The sequence below is a fragment of the Nomascus leucogenys genome, chromosome 17 (genome assembly GCF_006542625.1).
Source record: "Nomascus leucogenys isolate Asia chromosome 17, Asia_NLE_v1, whole genome shotgun sequence".
Lineage (NCBI taxonomy): Eukaryota > Metazoa > Chordata > Mammalia > Primates > Hylobatidae > Nomascus > Nomascus leucogenys.
In genome coordinates this window covers 36197128-36214124 of record NC_044397.1, presented here as the reverse complement: position 1 = coordinate 36214124, position 16997 = coordinate 36197128, and the positions used below count along the sequence as shown (strand labels likewise).

The 16997-nt window shown below is 55.9% G+C and overlaps 1 protein-coding gene across 2 annotated transcripts in view; it reads right to left on the bottom strand.

The window, feature by feature from the left end:
- Positions 1-1201: 1201 nt before the first annotated feature.
- Positions 1202-16997, bottom strand: part of COL26A1 (collagen type XXVI alpha 1 chain) — a 196498-nt gene continuing 180702 nt past the window's right edge. For both annotated transcript variants that reach the window (XM_030796611.1, XM_030796612.1), the window contains exons 6-13: positions 15975-16073; positions 14602-14754; positions 12863-12946; positions 10958-11010; positions 9039-9074; positions 6831-6881; positions 4351-4435; positions 1202-2838 (exon numbers count right to left, since the gene is read on the bottom strand). In XM_030796611.1, the coding sequence (XP_030652471.1) occupies positions 2678-2838; positions 4351-4435; positions 6831-6881; positions 9039-9074; positions 10958-11010; positions 12863-12946; positions 14602-14754; positions 15975-16073 (722 nt within the window). In that variant the 3' untranslated portion in view covers positions 1202-2677. The remainder of the gene's footprint in view (positions 2839-4350; positions 4436-6830; positions 6882-9038; positions 9075-10957; positions 11011-12862; positions 12947-14601; positions 14755-15974; positions 16074-16997) is intronic.

The following is a 16997-nucleotide window of genomic DNA, read 5'->3' as shown; positions in this document are numbered from 1 at the left end:
GGGGTGGTTCCCCCTTACTGTTCTCATGGTAGTGAATAAGTAAGTCTCAAGAGATCTGATGGTTTTATAAGGGAAAACCCCTTTTGCTTGGTTCTCATTCTCTCTCTTGCCTGCTGCCATGTAAGACGTGCCTTTCCCCTTCCACCATGATTGTGAAGCCTCCCCAGCCACGTGGAACTGTAAGTCCATTAAACATCTTTTTCTTTATAAATTACCATAAATTACCCAGTCTCAGTCTCTGGCAGAGTGAGAACAGACTAATACACAGGGCAAGAGCTTAATACCTACAAAGGTCACAGGGTGATTCAGCAGTGGTTTGGGTCTCTGTGTCGTACCTGGGACTTGTCATCAGGGTGTATGGGCCTCCCTGGGGTCTCTGATATGTCACTGACCCCAGACCTGCACAGGAGCATGGAGCAGGATCAGGGTTGCTCCTCCCAGAGCCCTGAGGCCGCCCCAGCTTAACTCACCCCCTTGCAGAGCTGGGGGCCAGGCCCAGTTTACAGACAGTGTGGTTGGGTGGAGGGGTGAGGTGGCCTCTGAAGGGGCTTCCCTCACCCTCTGGAGGTAAGAAACAGATCTTGACTCTGGAGGCAGGGCTCAGATACAGGACCAAATTGAGGACTAGCTAAAACAGGGACAGAGCAGAAGCATCTTTCCATTGGACATGCCCACCAGTGTGCGATGTCAGTTTACCATCACCATGGCAACACTCAGGAGCTACTGCCCTTTTCCATGGCAAAGACCCGATGACCCAGAAATAACCACCCTTTCCCTAGAAATTTCTGCATAAACCAGCCCTTCATCTGCATGCAATTAAAAGTAGGTATAAATATGGTGCAGAACTGCCCTGAGCTGCTATTCTCTGCCTGGGTAGAAGCCCTGCTCTGCAGGAGCAGTCATGGAGCTGTAGCCCTGCCCCTCCAATAAAGCTGTTTCTCCTGCCTCCAGCTTGCCCTTGAATTCTTTCCTGGGCAAAGCCAACAGCCCCTGCAGGCTAAGCCCCAATCTCGGGCTTGCCTATCGTGTGTCACTCCCAGCCCCCTTGCTGGAGATCCAGAGGGCAGAGCTGGACCTCCCTGCCGCAGAGGCCTATGGTCACCCCGGGCCTGGCTAGAGCTGCTCACAGCTTCCCTGGCACCTGGCCGGTGAGATGCAGACCAGCCTCCTGCAGAGCTGTCACCACACAAACAGACCCACAGTGGGGAGAGCACCTTTATTGTCAGATACAATAATAACGCTACAGGCTGGTGGTCCCGCCCGCCTCTGACCACCCCTCCATGAAGACAGAGACTGCCTCTCCAGACCTGCCTCAAGGGCCAGAAGAAGATCCCAGGGCCCAGAGGGACCAGGCCACAGCCGAACAGGAGTACCAAGAGCACTGGAGACAGTCACTCCTGCTGTGAAGACAGAGTGTCCCAGGGTGGCGCCAGCACCTTCAATTCTCTGAGTTTGCTGCTGTGGCTGTGTCCCAGGTCCCAGCCCAGCAAGACAGGAGCACCAGGGCTGAGCTGATCATGGAGACCGTGGCCCCAGAGGCCTTGAGGGCTCCAATCAGAGTTGCTCTGGGCTGCTAGGGACCTGTGCCTGCCGTGGAGACTGCCAGGCCCCCAACTCTGGAAGATGGGAGGCAGGAGCACCTCTTCGCAGCAGGCCTGGGACTCTGTTTCCCTCTCTGCAGTTTGCAAAGGGGACATTGGACTTGCTGTGTCATGCAAAAGTAGCAAACCTACAGAGTCCCCTGAGAGACGAACTCCTGGGGCAGAGGCTGCAAGTCCCACCTCTGATAGACATGCCCATGAAATGCTGCCTCCCCTGGCTCAGGGATGGGACAGACCCAGAGAGGGTGGGTGGGCTCAGCGAGACTGGGAGGCAGTGGCTGGGGATGCCGATCTGGTTTGAGGGGCCTTTGCACCTCCAATGCTGCTCTCTCAAGGTCCTGAAGTCTGCATGGCTGGCAGTGACTTATTCAGGGTCTCCCTGGCCTCTGAGAGCAGCTGCAGGCCAGGCCACTCCCCTAGCCAGTAGGGAAGGGGGTTGAGGAAGGGAAGCCCCGGGCCCTGCAGGACCCTACCTACCCCCTCAGGCTGGCTGGCCCAGCCTTAAGGAACCGTTTCGGCCCTGCGCCCTCCCTGTCTGAGTTTTCTTGTGAAGAGGGGAAGCTGGCAGGGTCAAGAGAACATGGCTTCAGGAACTGAGGGGCCTGGGTTCAAATCCTGCCCCTGCCACCCGTGATCCGGTGGTCAAGGGAGGGTTATTTCTACCGTCCGAGCCCCGGTCCCCTTGTGAAGTGGGGATAATAAACTTACCTCCTAAGGGTTAAATAATGAGACAATGTAACGAAAGTTCCCTGGACAGGGCCAGTTACAGCGGGGACTCAATAAATGATGGGTATTAGGATTATTCTCATTCCCAGCACCCAGCCCACCCAGACCCCCTCTCCAGCCGGGAGTGGGGGTGGGGGAGGGGACAGGCCAGAGAAGGGCTCTGATGAGGGTGTTGGCCCCTCCAGACCCTGCCCCTGGAGAGATTATCTGTCCCCAAAGCCCCCCATGTCCTCACAATCATCCATGCCTGGAGCCCAGTTCCCCTGGGGGCGTCTTTAGGAACCAGCGGCCGCTCAGGCCTCTGGGGCTGGGTCTCTAGCCAGGACAGGGTGTCCTGGAGCAGTGGGCTCTCACTTCCTGCTGCTGGCCTGGTCCACGCTCTTCTGTCCAGGGTCCGGCCCAAGCAGGGCAGCAAGGACCCCATCGGGTTGGGGGCCACCCCTCTTCATCTTGAGGTTGGCTCTCAGGGCAGCATCCTGGCCAGAACCTCCCTCCGGGGAGGCCAGGGGATCTGGAAGGAGAGCAGGAGGGTGGACTCGAGGTAGAGCCTTAGGAACACTTGGGGGCACCTTTGATCACAATATGTGGCGGCGGAGAGATGCTCTTATCCAGTGTGGAGAAGCAAGGCAGCAGCAGGCTTTCAGCTCCTTATGTATTCATTCATTCATGGATCCATGCATCCATCCATTCATTCACTCATTCACCCATCCACCTGTCCATTGACCCATTCATCCATCTGTGTATCCACCCATTCATCCATTCACCCATTCATCCATCCACTCAGTCATTCATTTATCTATGCATCTATCCATTCATTCACTCATTAACCTGCCCATCCATCCATCCATGCATCCGTCCACTCACTTATCCACCCATCCACCTGTCCACTCATTGATTCATCTACGCATCTATCCATCCATCCATCCATCCATCCATCCATCCATCCATCCATCCATCCATCCATCCACTCAGTCATTCATTTATCTATGCATCTATCCATTCATTCACTCATTTACCCATCCACCTATCCATCCATCATCCATCTATCCATCCATCCATCTATTCACTCGCTTATTCACCCACCTACCTGTCCACTCACCCATCCATCCACCCATTCATTCATTCATCCATGCATCTATTCATTCACTCATTTACCCACCCACCTGCCCACTCACCCATCCATCCATCCATCCACTCATTTATCTACCCACCTGTTCACTCATCCATCATCCATCCATCCATCCATTCACTCATTCACCCACCCACCTGTCCACTCATCCATACATCCATCCATTTATCCATTCATCCATCCACCCATTCATTTATTCATCCATGTATCTACCCATCCACTCACTCATCCACCTGTCCACCTGTCCATTCAACCATTCATTCATTCATTCATCTATCTATGCATCCACCCATTCATACATTCATCCAGGCAACCAGCCATTTGTTCACTCACTCACTCACCCACCCACCTGTCCATTCACCTGTTCATTCATCCATTCATTTTCCAGCAAATGCTGATGGGCCTCTACTCCAGGCCTTGCAGAGGTATCATTCACTGTTCTGCACAAGGGACTCCCAGAGGGTCACAGAAACACCACCCCAGCATGGAATGGAAGGCTCCCCAGAGCACCGTAGGGACGAAGAGGAGGGTTCAGAGAAGGCTTCACAGAGGCAGAGATCTTTGAGCAGATCCTGAAGTGGCAGTCAGTGTTCACCAGGCAGAGGGATGGCCCAAGCAAAGGCATGGAGGTGGGAGGGGCCTCAACATGGCTGGGCAGGGCTCTTCCCACCATGGCTATACTAGGGAGGGGCTGGGAAACTGGGCTGATGCACTTGGAAGTCTGTCAAGGGCAGCAGGGAGCCACTGAGGGTCCTTGAGCAGGGGAGGGGTTAGGGTCAGACTAGGGGTAAGGGAGGGAGACCAGAGACCCGAGGCAGCAGCCATGAGGGCAGCAGGGAGGGAGAGGAAGGAGGGGAGAAGATTCCCAGCCCGCTGATCCTGGTCACTGCTCACCGTGGATCCCAATCATGTGCTCCAGGATGAGGACTCTCTCTGCCAGGATCTTCAGGGCCTCTCTCAGCTGCTGCACCCCCTCGCCCTGGCGGGGAGGAAACGGCCAGGGTCAGGGCCGGCCATGAGGAGGGGGTCAGGGCCACCCTGATACAGTGTATGTGTCTTCAAAGCCCCCCACCCTTGCCTCTTCCCACCTGACACCCTCACCACTGCAAATAAGCATAGACTGAGCATCATCAACTACGTGCCAAGCAGGGCTTCAAACCCTGTTCACAGACAAAGAACCTGAAACACAGACAGGGCAGGCAACCTCCCTATGGCCACACAGCCTGGCAAAGTGGCCGATCCAGACTGCAGATCCACACCTGTCAGCCTCCACCTGAGCTTTCCCTTCCACCATAGCTGCCTGTCGGCTTCCCCCACATGCCCTGAAAATACCCTAACCAGGACAGAGCACCTATCCCAGGGCCCGAAGGTAGGAGGTTCTTTGCTTGTTTCCTTCCTTGAATGCCCAACCAAGAGCTCGCCACCAAACGGCAGGCAAGGGGCAGGGTAGGTGTGGCCGCGCCAGGCAAGAAAGACAGCAGAGAAAGCCACCACTTCAAAGTGCAGGCAGGCAGGCTGGCGTGATGGCGGAGTCTGTATTTCAAGGGCCCGGTCTACACACGGGCAGAGGACCTTGTGCACAGAGACACCTGAGTGAGCCAAGACAGGGTGCTGACTTATTGAGAAGGCAGGTGTCAAGGACTCTGAAAAGTGACAATGAGAAGACAAAGCCACTGTCCCCATCCTGCCCAGCCCTGTGAGTTGGCAGCAGAATGGGTGCCTTTTGCTGGTGTAACGTGACAGATCTGTCTTATTAATTTGGCTTAAAATGAAACAAAAGGAAACCAAAAAGCATCCTACTGGGTTATAGCAGAAAGGTCTGCCCACCAGGGGACCAAAGGCAATGGGAAGTTGAGCCAATTATGGGGTCTGGGATGGGGATGTCAGTGTCGTGTCCCCAACTCAGGGAAGGAGCAGGGGAGACCAAGGGACCTGGCTGAGCCTCATGTTCCTAAGCCACAGGTGGTTGTTTTTTTTGTTTTTGTTTTTTTAGGGGTTTTTTTAGGTTTTAGAGACAAGGTCTTGCTCTGTCACCCAGACTGGAGTACAGTGGCACGATTATAGCTCACTGTAGCCTCAACCTCCTGGGCTCAAGCAATCCTCCTGCCTCAGCCTCCCAAGTAGCTGGGACTACAAGCACACGCCACCACACCTGTTTCATTACATTTTTTTTTTTTTTTAAGAAATGGGGTCTCGCTATGTTTCCCAGGCTGGTCTTGATCTCATGGGCGCAAGCGATTCTCCTACATCAGTCTCCCAAAGTGCTGGGATTACAGGCCAGGGCAGGTTGCTGTTATGAAATGGAGGAGGTCACGGTCACCTCTCAGAGTACCGCTGTGAGTGACCAGTGTATCAGGCTCATGCCTCAGCCCCTCTCACTGCCTCCTGCGCCCCCCATAGCTGCCTTGATTCCAGCCTCTTCCCTTTCTCTGGTCTTGCAAGGACCTCCTGAAGGTCCCCCGGACCCACCCTGGCCCTTCCAGCTGTTTTGCCCGCCCAGTTTTGACACACTCAGAGGAAACCCCGCTCAGGCACTTTCGTTTTTAGCTTTCAAGGCCTCCCCTGCCGGCCCCATCTCAGTGGCACCCCCACGCAACAACCTTCTCACTCTCTTGCAATCACTGCTGTCCTCAGCTGTGTCTCCTGCTGGGCTGTGAACTTCTCAGGGCAGGGACCCTGTACACCTGGTGGCCCAGCACCCAGCTCAGGGCCAGGTTGAGGGGAGGACTTTGACTTTGCACCTCAGATGAGCCCTTCATCCCCTTCACCCACTACCCCAGCTTCAGCCTCCCCTCCTCCTCCGAGAAGCCACAGGTTCCCAAGGCCAAGCCGGTGCTCTGGCTGCCCCCTCCCACTGGCCCCAGCCTCCGCTTGCTCCAATCTTCTCTCCTCAGATTCCCAGTTTGCAAGTCCCTCTTCCTCCATCCATCCTTTCCCACATCCAGCAGCCCTGTCCCTTTCAGTCCCCCAGCGCCCTTGACCTTGTGAGCACGCCCATGCCGAGACCTCATTCACGGGAGAACCCGGTCCCTTGAGAGAGACTCCGCAGCCTGAAGCCTCCTCCAGGGAGACTGTCTTTCCTACAAGTTTGTGACTCCTCTCCCTGTCTCGGGAAGCCCCCTCAAGGGCCAATCACCTGCTCTGTGGCATCCCCACTCAGCCACCTTCTCATTCTCTTGCAATCACTGCTGTACTCAGCTAAGTTCCCCACTGGGCTGTGAACTTCTCAGGGCAGGGGCCCTGTATACCTGGTGGCCCAGCACCCAGCTCGGGACCCGCTGAAGGTCAGTGCAGATCTGTGGGGCACCTGCCCTCCCGTGACAGTGCTCACAGCCAAGAAGGCGGGAGGGAACGTGAAGGGCAGGCATAGTTACCTCTGCAGTGGCGACTTTCTCTCCTTCTTCCGCCTTCACGCCAGGTTCACCCTAAGAAGCAAGTTACACAGTCAACACCAGAACGGCAGGTGAGGGCACCTCTCCACCCTCTCCAGTTCCCTGGGGGCCTGCGGGGAGTCAGGGGCAGGCTGGGCAGGCAGGGCCTCGGGAACGGGTGCTGGGCCCAGGGGACTCCTGCTCCGGGGTGAGCACAGCAGGGGAGGCCACGGCTCCGGGGCACAGCCTGCTCAGCCTGGCATGGCAGGGAAGGGTCCGGGGTTGGCTGCAGGTGCTTCATTCTGCTTCTGGGGCAGAAGAGACTCAGGCTAGGAAGCCGGCAAGTTCATGCCTGGGCCCTTCCAGGATTGAGTAGCCTGCCTGGAAAGGCTGCTGTCCTTCTCTAACACAAGGCCAGTAATACCAGATTCAAAGTCACATATTTTATTGTATTTTATTTATTTATTTGAGACAGAGTTTCACTCTTGTCACCCAGGCTGGGGTGCAGTGGTGTGATCTCGGCTCACTGCAATCTCTGCCTCCTGAGTTCAAGCGATTCTCCTGCCTCAGCCTTCTGAGTAGCTGGGATTACACGCATGCGCCACCACGCCCGGCTAATTTTTGTATTTTTAGTAGAGATGGGGTTTCACCATGTTGACCAGGCTCATCTCGAACTCGACCTCAGATGATCTGCCTGCCTCGGCCTCCCAAAGTGCTGGGATTACAGGCGTGAGCCACCGCGCCCGGCTGATATTTTTAAGACAAGGTCTTGCTCTGTTGCCCAGGCTGGAGTATAGTGACACGATCATGGCTCCCTGCAGCCTCTACCTCCTGGGTTCAAGTGATCCTCCAACCTCAGCCTCCTGAGTAACTAGGACTATGGGCACGCACCACCACAACCCAGCTAATTTTTTAATATTTTTGTAGAGATGGGGGTCTCACTATGTTGTCCAGGCTGGTCTTGACCTCCTGGCCTCAAAATGATCCTCCTGCCTTGGCCTCCCAAAGCACTGGGGTTACAGGTATGAGCCACCACCATGCCTGGCTCACAGTAACATCTAAATGTCCAGCTATGACTATGTGGCCTTGAGTGGGTCACTCTACTTTTTGGTGCCTCAGTTTTCCCACCTTTAAAATGGGATCAGTAATAGTATCTATTTCATCTGTTATTAGGAGGATTAAGTTAATCAGTAGGGACAATGAGCTTAGATTAGAGTCTGGCACCTAGAAGTGCCATCATTGTGTCTCCTCTGTTGTGTTTGGTCACTAGACAAGCATGGGAGGAGGCATGGCTTGGGTGCTTGACACTCCCCAGTTCAAATCCAGGCTCCACCACTGTTTCGCTGTGTGGCTTTGGGCAAGTTACTTAACGTCTCTGAGCCTTAGTGGCCAGTTTTGGCAAACGGGGATAATAAAGTGTGATCTCTTGGGGTCTCTGTGAAGCTTACATGTGCTGTGGGGGAAGAGAGCACCTCCATTGTGGCCAACACATAATACGTGCTCAGCAAACCTCCACTCCTCCTCCCCGCCCCACACCCCTACAGTGAGGCTTGGGTGTCAAGGAAGCACCTGAACTCCTTGGCCCTAGAGGCAGGAGTCGAGACTCACAAATTCTTTTTTTTTTTTTTTTTTTTTTTTTTGAGATGGAGTTTCACTCTGTCACCCAGGCTGCAGTGCAGTGGCGTGATCCCGGCTCACTGCAACCTCTGCTTCCAGGTTCAAGCAATTCTTCTGTCTCAGCCTTCAGAGTGGCTGGGACTGCAGGTGTGCACCACCACACCTAGCTAATTTTTGTATTTTTAGTAGAGACAGGGTTTCACCATGATGGTCAGGCTGGGAGACTCATAAATTCTTGTTTCCAAGAAAGTCGATTAAAGGAAGGCTGTTTAAGCCTATTTCTGGGAGGTTCAGAGAAAAGAAGGGACTTCCCAGGTCACACAGCACATGAATGAAAGGCCAGGGTCACACGGTGCATTAACCCAGGGCTGCAGGCGCTCAGGAATGTCAGCCCACTCTCTGGAGGTCGCTCCCCTCCTCACCCCACAGCAGGAGGCTATTTGAGTCCTTTCTTAGTCCCTCCCTGTTGCCTGAGCTCCAGCAGGGCCACCCAGGGCTGAATTCCCCACCAACCCCCACCACCCAGTGCCCTGGGCTTGCATCAGAGCCTCTGCCAGGGAGTGGCCCAGGCCCATCTGCACAGCCCACACTTACAGACGGCCCCACCGTGCCTCGCTCTCCAGCCAGGCCCTGCAGAAAACCAAAGGAAGCGTTTGAGGCCTGCCTGTCCTGGCCAAGTCTTCAGTGCCCTCTGGCCACCCCCCTCCCCGCCCACTGTGCTCCGAGTCTACAGAAGAGGAAGGGAGAGGAGGATGGCCCGGCCGGCATGGGAAGGGCAGACTCAAAGGCCTCCAGTCCTGGAGCCACCCGGAGCTGGTATTTGACTAGGGACCCCAGCTGAACCCTCAGTCTTCTCGCCTGCAAAATGGGCCAATGCCATGTACGGCTGTCAGGCAGAGAAGGGGAGCAGGTGGCCCAGTGTGTGAAGGGAACTAGTGATACTAACAGCGATGGCCAGGGTCTCACGTGTGCTAACATCAGCCCAGACGGCTCCCGGGAGCCCCAGGCCCGTGTCCAGCTATCCCCTGACATCGCCACCCAGCTGACCATGAGGTGCCCACTTCCCCTCTCTCCAAAGGGAACTCCTGGTGTCCCCCAGCCCAAAGCCTCCCCTTCCCAGGAAATGCCTCCCTGGTCCTCCCAGCTGCTCCTGACAGACACCAGGGAGTGAACCTAGAGCCTTCCCTGTCCTCACCAGACTTATTCCATTGGCCAGACATGCCGAGTCTACTTTCTATTTTTACATATTTAATTAATTTATTTATTTTTTTTAATGAGACAGGGTCTTGCTCTGTCACCCAGGCTGGAGGACGGGGGTGCCATGAGAGCTCACTGCAGCCTCCAACTCCTGGGCTTAAGCCGTCCTTCCATCTCAGCCTCCCAAGTAGCTGGGACTACAGGCGCACACCACCACACCAGGCTAATTTTTAAATTTTTTGTAGAGATGGGGTCCTGCTGTGTTGCCCAGGCTGGTCTCAAACTCCTGGGCTCAAGCCATCCTCCCACCTTGGCCTCCCAAAGTGCTGGGATTACAGGCGTCAGCCATCACACCTGGCCCCTCAGAGGAGCTTTTTAAAGATGTCAGTAAGATCATGGAATCACCCTCCCTGAAACTCAATAATTCCATCCACTGTAACAAAAGCCCACACCTGGGACCACTAGATAAGGCCCTGCCCACTGTGCCTCATCCCACACCACACACTCCATTGCTCACTACCTGCCAGCCTTTTCCCTGCCTCAGGGCCTTTGCACCTGCTCTTCCTGACTTCTGACACAGCTGCAGAGGCAGGCCGAACCTGGGGTTTGGGGCTGAGTCAGGCTTGGGGTGCCACCTCCCCATGGGCAATTCTCAGGGCAAGGTGAGGGGCTGAGGCAGAGATTCTGTGACCTGGCCCAACTCTGCCTACACCCTCCGTACAACCTCAGGCAGCATCTGGTCTTTCTGGGACTCAGTTAGCTCATCTGTGAAATGGGAATGATGCTAACACCTCCCTGGCATAACGGGAGGAGGATATACTCAGCAAAGAGTCGCTGCTGCTAATAAAATTAAAATCTCGGCTGGGTGCAGTGGCTCACGCCTGTAATCCCAGCACTTCGGGAGGCTGAGGCAGATGGATTACTTGAGGTCGGGAGTTCAAGACCAGCCTGGGCAACATGGTGAAATCCCATCTCTACTAAAAATACAAAAATTAGCTGGGCGTGGTGGCATGCGCCTGTGGTCTCAGCTAATCCGGAGGCTGAGGCAGGAGAATTGCTTGAATCCAGGAGGTAGAGGTTGCATGAGCCGAGATGGCGCCACTGCACTCCAGCCTGGGTGACAGAGAGAGACTCCGTCTCAAAAATAAATTAAAAAATAAATACAACAAAATAAAATAAAATCTCACCAGCCAGGCCGACTGGCTCCTTCCTGAATGACTCTTGCTGGTAAGAAGGTGCTTCTTCTCCCCTAGGGAGACAAGGCCACTCCCCACCCGCCGCCTCCCACACCATACCTAAAATGGCAAAGTCCTTACCTGGGATCCAGATGTTCCTGGGGGTCCTGGGGGACCTTGAGGCCCAGGGGGACCTGTGGGCAGAGTCACAGATGGTCACCTGGGGCCAGAGAGGGAGCGCCCCCAGCCTCCCACCCCAGCACCTGTTCTTGATCTGTCTCCATGGGAAGCAAAGGAGGGATTGGGAATGAATGGTGTGGGGAGGAGGGAGGCACACCCCCTCGCAATGAGGTCTCCATCCTCGGAGCCCAGGGCCCTCTCCACCGGCTGCCCACAGCTCCCACACCTCCTCCTCCCAGGGCCTCGTCCACGACACAGCCCCAATCCTGAGACCCAGCAGGCGAGGGAGGAAGTCCATCCAGACCGGTCCCATGCCCCAGCCAGTTGGTCCCCTGGTACATCTCTCCGGTCTGTCCCGCCTCGGGACCTGGGACTCATCCCTCTTGCTGGGGTTACTATAACAGCCTCCTGATCATCGACCCTTCCTACGGCCCCCCAGAATACACTTTCAAAAATCCAAGCCCAGTTACGTCTCTTTCAGGGCTCCTGAAGTCCTCAGCCCGGCCCCTTCCCACCCTCCCTGCCCCAGCCAGACACCCTCCTGGCATCTCTGCTAAAGCTGTCCTTCCTCCTGGAGCCTCCCTATTCCTCCACTCTCCCAGCAAACCCTTTCCTACTGGTTTTCCTACTAGTCTGACACAGAGCATCACCTCTTCCAGGAAGCCTTCCCAGCTTTCCACTGCTTCTCTAGGCAAATCCCTTATGTAAACCAGCCACCGCTGATGGCCACTGAGGTTTACACATCTGTCTCCCCCATGGGCTGTGGAGTACCCAGAGGGCCGGGCTGGGTCTCATGTGTGTGCCCAGCTCAGGGAGGGAGATTCATGACTAATCTCCAGCCTGCTAGGAAGAGTAAGGCCTTGGTCTCTCATGACCCCGCACGGGCCCATGCCTCTCGTGGTGCAGGGAGCCCCATGTTGGGCTGTCCAGCATGGCCTGGCTCCCAGGTTTGGAGAGGCCATATGAGGACAGGCACTCCAGGGGACAAATATTAGGAGTCTGAACAGTTCTCCAGAGACCTGGTATGTCACCTGAGGGCCCCCAGGTACCCTCTGAGCTTACTCCCTCTCCTCACTAGAGCATCTGCTGAAATGTCACGTTTTGATGGGGCCTCCCCGCCACGCCCCAGCTTCTCCCTTGTAGCTCCCTCAGATCCTGTCGAAGTCACAATTTATGATGATATTCCTGTCCTCCACCAGAATGAGAGTTTCACGATGATGTTTGTTTTGATTATTCAGGAGTTCCGGGAACCTAGATCACTGTCCGGCACATGTAGTGGCAGATGCTCAATGAATGTTTGTGAGACGCATAGAGGAATGAATGAATGAATGAATGAATGAATGAACGAATGAATGAATAAACGAATGAATGAATGAATCAATGACTCAATGAATAAACGAATGAATGAATGAATGACTCCCTTCCCGGGCAGAAAGGGGCAAGGCAGTCAGCCCTGCATTCCTCCCCCGGTGAGGAATGTGAATGATGGAAGGTCAGGCCAGGACTGACAGCCAGGTCTCGGCCCCTTTGAGCCCCTTGGTTTCTGCCTCAAATGTAGGGACTTCTTGCCAACTCTGTCCTGACCCCATCCCCCATTGGTGTGTGTCCCACTCTGGCCCATGCAAGGGCAGCCTCATGCAGGCATCTTATTCCAGCAGAATCACGTGGGTTTCATGCATCCAGTTGCCCGGGGCACTGCCACCAGGAAATGAGGGGCCTCACTTCCTGCCACACAGTGGGTGGGACAGACCCAGTCCCCAGCCCTGTCCAGAAGCCATGGACCCCCAGCCGGCCTCCAGCTCCCCTCGAGGCCCCATGGCTCAGGCCAGCCCTCGGGGGATGGAGTCCTCAATGCAGGCCACTTACCTGGTGGACCAGGAGGACCCCGGGGTCCTGGGACGCCCGCCAGCACTGTGTCCACGATGGCAGAGGCCAGCCTTGAGTCTCCATCTGTGGGAAGAGTGGAGTGGCCAGGGGTCTGGCAGGGCAGACCTGGCAGTGCTGGGAGGCTGGTCCTGGGCACTGAGCCCTGAGCCAGACCACACGAAACCCAGGGAAGCTCCTCCCATCACCCTGGGCCGCGCTGCAGATACTGTTGCCCCCACTGCTCAGAGGAGCATGGAAAGGCCCAAAGAGCAGGGAAAGCCAGGTCTGTCAGCTTCATATAAAACACAAATACCTTCTAGAACATTCCAGACTCTTTAGACTCTGCGTCTGCCCTGCTCACTTCTCCAATGCCCCAGGCTGGCACCTTCTTCCAGGCTCCACCCACAGGCCCATCCTGCTGCACTCAACTGGCTCACTCCTCCAGGAAGCCCTCCATGCCCACCCCTCTGAGCTGTGCCTGGGGAGTCTGATTCCATCATGGTGACCACACTGCCTGGAGCAGGGGTGGGGTCTGTCTAACAACCCATCTCCCATGGCCCTCCAGGATGAGCCCCCCACCTGATTCACCCTGGCCCATCCTGAACCAGAACCAGGGCCCCAGGGCAATGCCATCACCTTCCTCATAAAACCCTTCCCCAGGCTGGGCACAGTGGCTCACACCTGTAATCCCAGCACTTTGGGAGGCCGAAGAGGAAGGATCACTTGAGGCCAGGAGTTCAAGACCAGCCTGGCCAACATAGTGAGACTGCATCTCCAGACCAGCCTGGACAACAGTATGAGACCCCATCTCCACTCAAAAAAAAAAAAATTAGTTAGATGTGGTGATGCATGCCTGTGGTCCTAGCTACTCAGGAGGCTGAGGTGGGAGGATCCCTTGAGCCCAGGAGTGAGAGGCTGCAGTGAGCTATGATGGCACCACTGCATTCCAGCCTGGGCAACAGACCCTATGTCAAAAAAGATTAAAATAAAAATCTTCCCAGTTGCTGGGACACTTAACCAGAAATGCTGCTCCTCTCAGGGCTCGCAGACTCCTCTGCCTGGCCTCCCACTACCTCATGGTCCCTTGGGCCCACAGTCCTGGTCCTGTCCACTCTCTGCACCTCCCTGCCCCCACCTCCCAAGGCAGAAGTGGACATTTCTGTGTATTCAGAGGCTCTCTTGGACTGGCCTGTGCCCCAGAGGGCCGGAGTTTGTTTTGCACATTGCTGTATCCCCATTGGCTAAAACCGTGTGCCTTGCACATAGTAGGTGCTCACTAAACACCTGCTGAATGACCTGCAGTGAGGACGGGTGAGGAAGAAGTACAGTAAGGGATAACCTTGGTGGGGTGGGGTAGCCAGGTAGGGAATCTGGGCCAAGTCAGCCAGCAGAGTGACCTTTGGGGCTCAGGACCCCAAAGGCAGGGAGCTGAGCACTGAGGCAGAGACAGACGACTTTGGGGCCAAGAGCAGGGCTGGGGGCTAGCCCTGGGTCCCCTTGGGGATGCTCAGCCCCGGGGCCAAGCCTTGCTCCCAAGCTGTTCCCTGTCATCGTCACTGGCAGGCCCTGGACACTGCATGGAGGGCTTCCTGGAGGAGGCCTGCAGGAGTGAGCCAGTTGGGTGCAGCAGGATGGGCATGTGGTGGGGTCCGCTTCTCAGGATCTTTTAAGGAAGGCCGATCCCTCCCAGAACACAGTGTGGCTCAGCCCTCCTCTGGCCCCCCAGGGGCATCACTCACTGTCTTTGTCTGTAGGCGGCTGCAGGGAGTAGAGGGCGCCCTGGGGGCTGTTTGGTGAGGGGCCTGGGCTGCCTGCTGGGCCGGGTGGTCCTGGGGGGCCGGGGCGCCCCATCTCTCCAGGAAGCCCACGGGGACCTGGAGGCCCCAGGAGCCCTGCAATAAGGAAAAGAACAGTCACTGTGGCAGCCAGAGCCTGCCATTACAAATGGGGAAACTGAGGCCTTGAAAGAAACAGGGTTGATCAGGGGCCCACAGCCAGTCAGTGGTGACCTCCGATCCACAGTCTTCCTTGGGGGTGTCCTGGGGTGTAAATGAAATGGGCTTCCCTTCCCAGCCCAGTCCAGAGGGGACACTTAGTGGCAGCTGGGGAGGGTGAGGGGGGCAGGGACGGTGAAATCAGCAAAGGCTCTGGCCAGAGGCCCATTGGTCCCTCCCAGGGACTTCAGCCCTGTGACGGGACACCAAGTATAAGCCACCATCCCGGGCTGGCCCTGTACCTGCTGAACCAGGGCTCCTTCCCCTGCAGGACCCAGGAGGAGTCGAGAGGGTGGTGTCTGGAGGTGTTTAAATGGCTGAGAACTGCTCCTGGCCCCTCACAGCCTCAATGCTCATGCCTGTACCCGAAGCCCCCTGAAGACCCCGTTTTGGCCAGGTGTTGTGGCTCACCCCTGTAATCCCAGCACTTTGGGAGGCCGAGGCAGGCAGGTCACCTGAGGTCAGGAGTTCAAGACCAGCCTGGCCAACATGGTGAAACCCTGTCTCTACTAAAAATACAAAAATTAGCCGGGCATGGTGGCGGGCACCTGTAATCCTAGTTTCTCAGTAGGCTGAGGCAGGACAGTTGCTTGAACCCTGGAGGTGGAGGTGTCGGTGAGCTGAGATTGCACCACTGTGCTCCAGTCTGGGCGACACAGCACAAGACTCCATCTCAAAAAAAAAAAAGCCGGGTGCGGCGGTGGCTCATGCCTGTAATCCCAGCACTTTGGGAGGCCAAGGCGGGTGGATCACCTGAGGTCAGGAGTTTGAGACCAGCCTGACCAATATGGTGAAACCCTGTCTCTACTGAAAATACAAAATTAGCCGGGTGTGGTGGTGGATGCCTGTAATCCCAGCTACTCGGGAGGCTGAGGCAGGAGAATTGCTTAAACCCGGGAGGCGGAGGTGGCAGTGAGCCGAGATGGCATCACTGCACTCCAGCCTGGATGACAGAGAGAGACTCCCTCTCAAAAAATTTAAAAAAAAGACCCCGTTTTTCTTGTACCCAGCAAGATCAGGGCTGTGGGTGCGTGGGACACCTCGCCTGTTCCAGTAGAGAAAAAAGCCCAGCTCTTTCCGCAGGTTGACAGCATCACGTATATGGGGGGTTTTCTTACCAGGGGGCCCCGCTGGACCCTTCTCTCCTGTCTGGCCTCGGTCACCTTTAGACCCAGGGGGGCCTGCAGGCCCTGGTGGTCCTGTCTGCCCCGGGGGCCCTGGGGAGAGAAGGAGACAGGGCATCAGAACACCGTGGACCCCCAGCCTCCAGCGGCTCCAGGCCTGGCCCCCTGGGCTCTTGGCCTACGTTTCCCCCAGGAGCCCTGCCTACCTGGGACTCCCTAAACAGGCAAAGGCACTCACATCACCTTGGAGCTGGTTATTACAACTTACAAACCAGTTTTGCACTTAGGAACATCTATGATTCTAAGAACTGCTTTCGTTCCCATTTTCAATGTGGGGAAACTGAGGCTCAGGAAGGTTGGTCCCTTGCCCAAGATCACACAGCCAGGCCGCAGATGAAGTTGCTTAGCTCCAGGTCCCTCTCTCATACCCTACTGTCTCCCTGCTTAGGGTCAAGAACCGGGCTTGTGGCAAAGTGCTCCCCAATATGTGGCCTCTGAGGAGGCCCCAGGAGGTCCTGAAGGACGGATCTTCCCATCTACAGATCTCTAAGCCCCAAGGGTGGACAAGGAGATGGAGAGGTAAGGCCTGCTGTGTGGCCAGGGGACAGCCCTTTCTCCCTCTGGCCCAGAGAGGATGCTGAAAAATATTTGCTCAGCACCTTGGGAGGCTGAGGCAGGAAGATCACTTGAGCCTAGGAGTTTGAGACCAGCCTGGGCCACATAGTGAGACCCCATCTCTACAAAAGATACAAAAGTTAACCGGGCATAGTGGTGCATGCCTGTGGCCCCAGCTACTGGGGAGGTTGAGGTGGGAGGATGGCTTGAGCTCAGGAGGCCTGGGCTGCAGTGAGCTGTAATCACACCACTGCACTCCAGCTTGGCTTACAGAGAGAGACACTGTCTCAGAAAAAAAAAAAAAAAAAAAGAAGTTTGCTGATCTGATGAAGGGACCTGCGCTGAGTCTTAGGGCCCTTTGCACTCTGGCTGCATGGGACTGTGGTACGGTGGGGAGGGCCT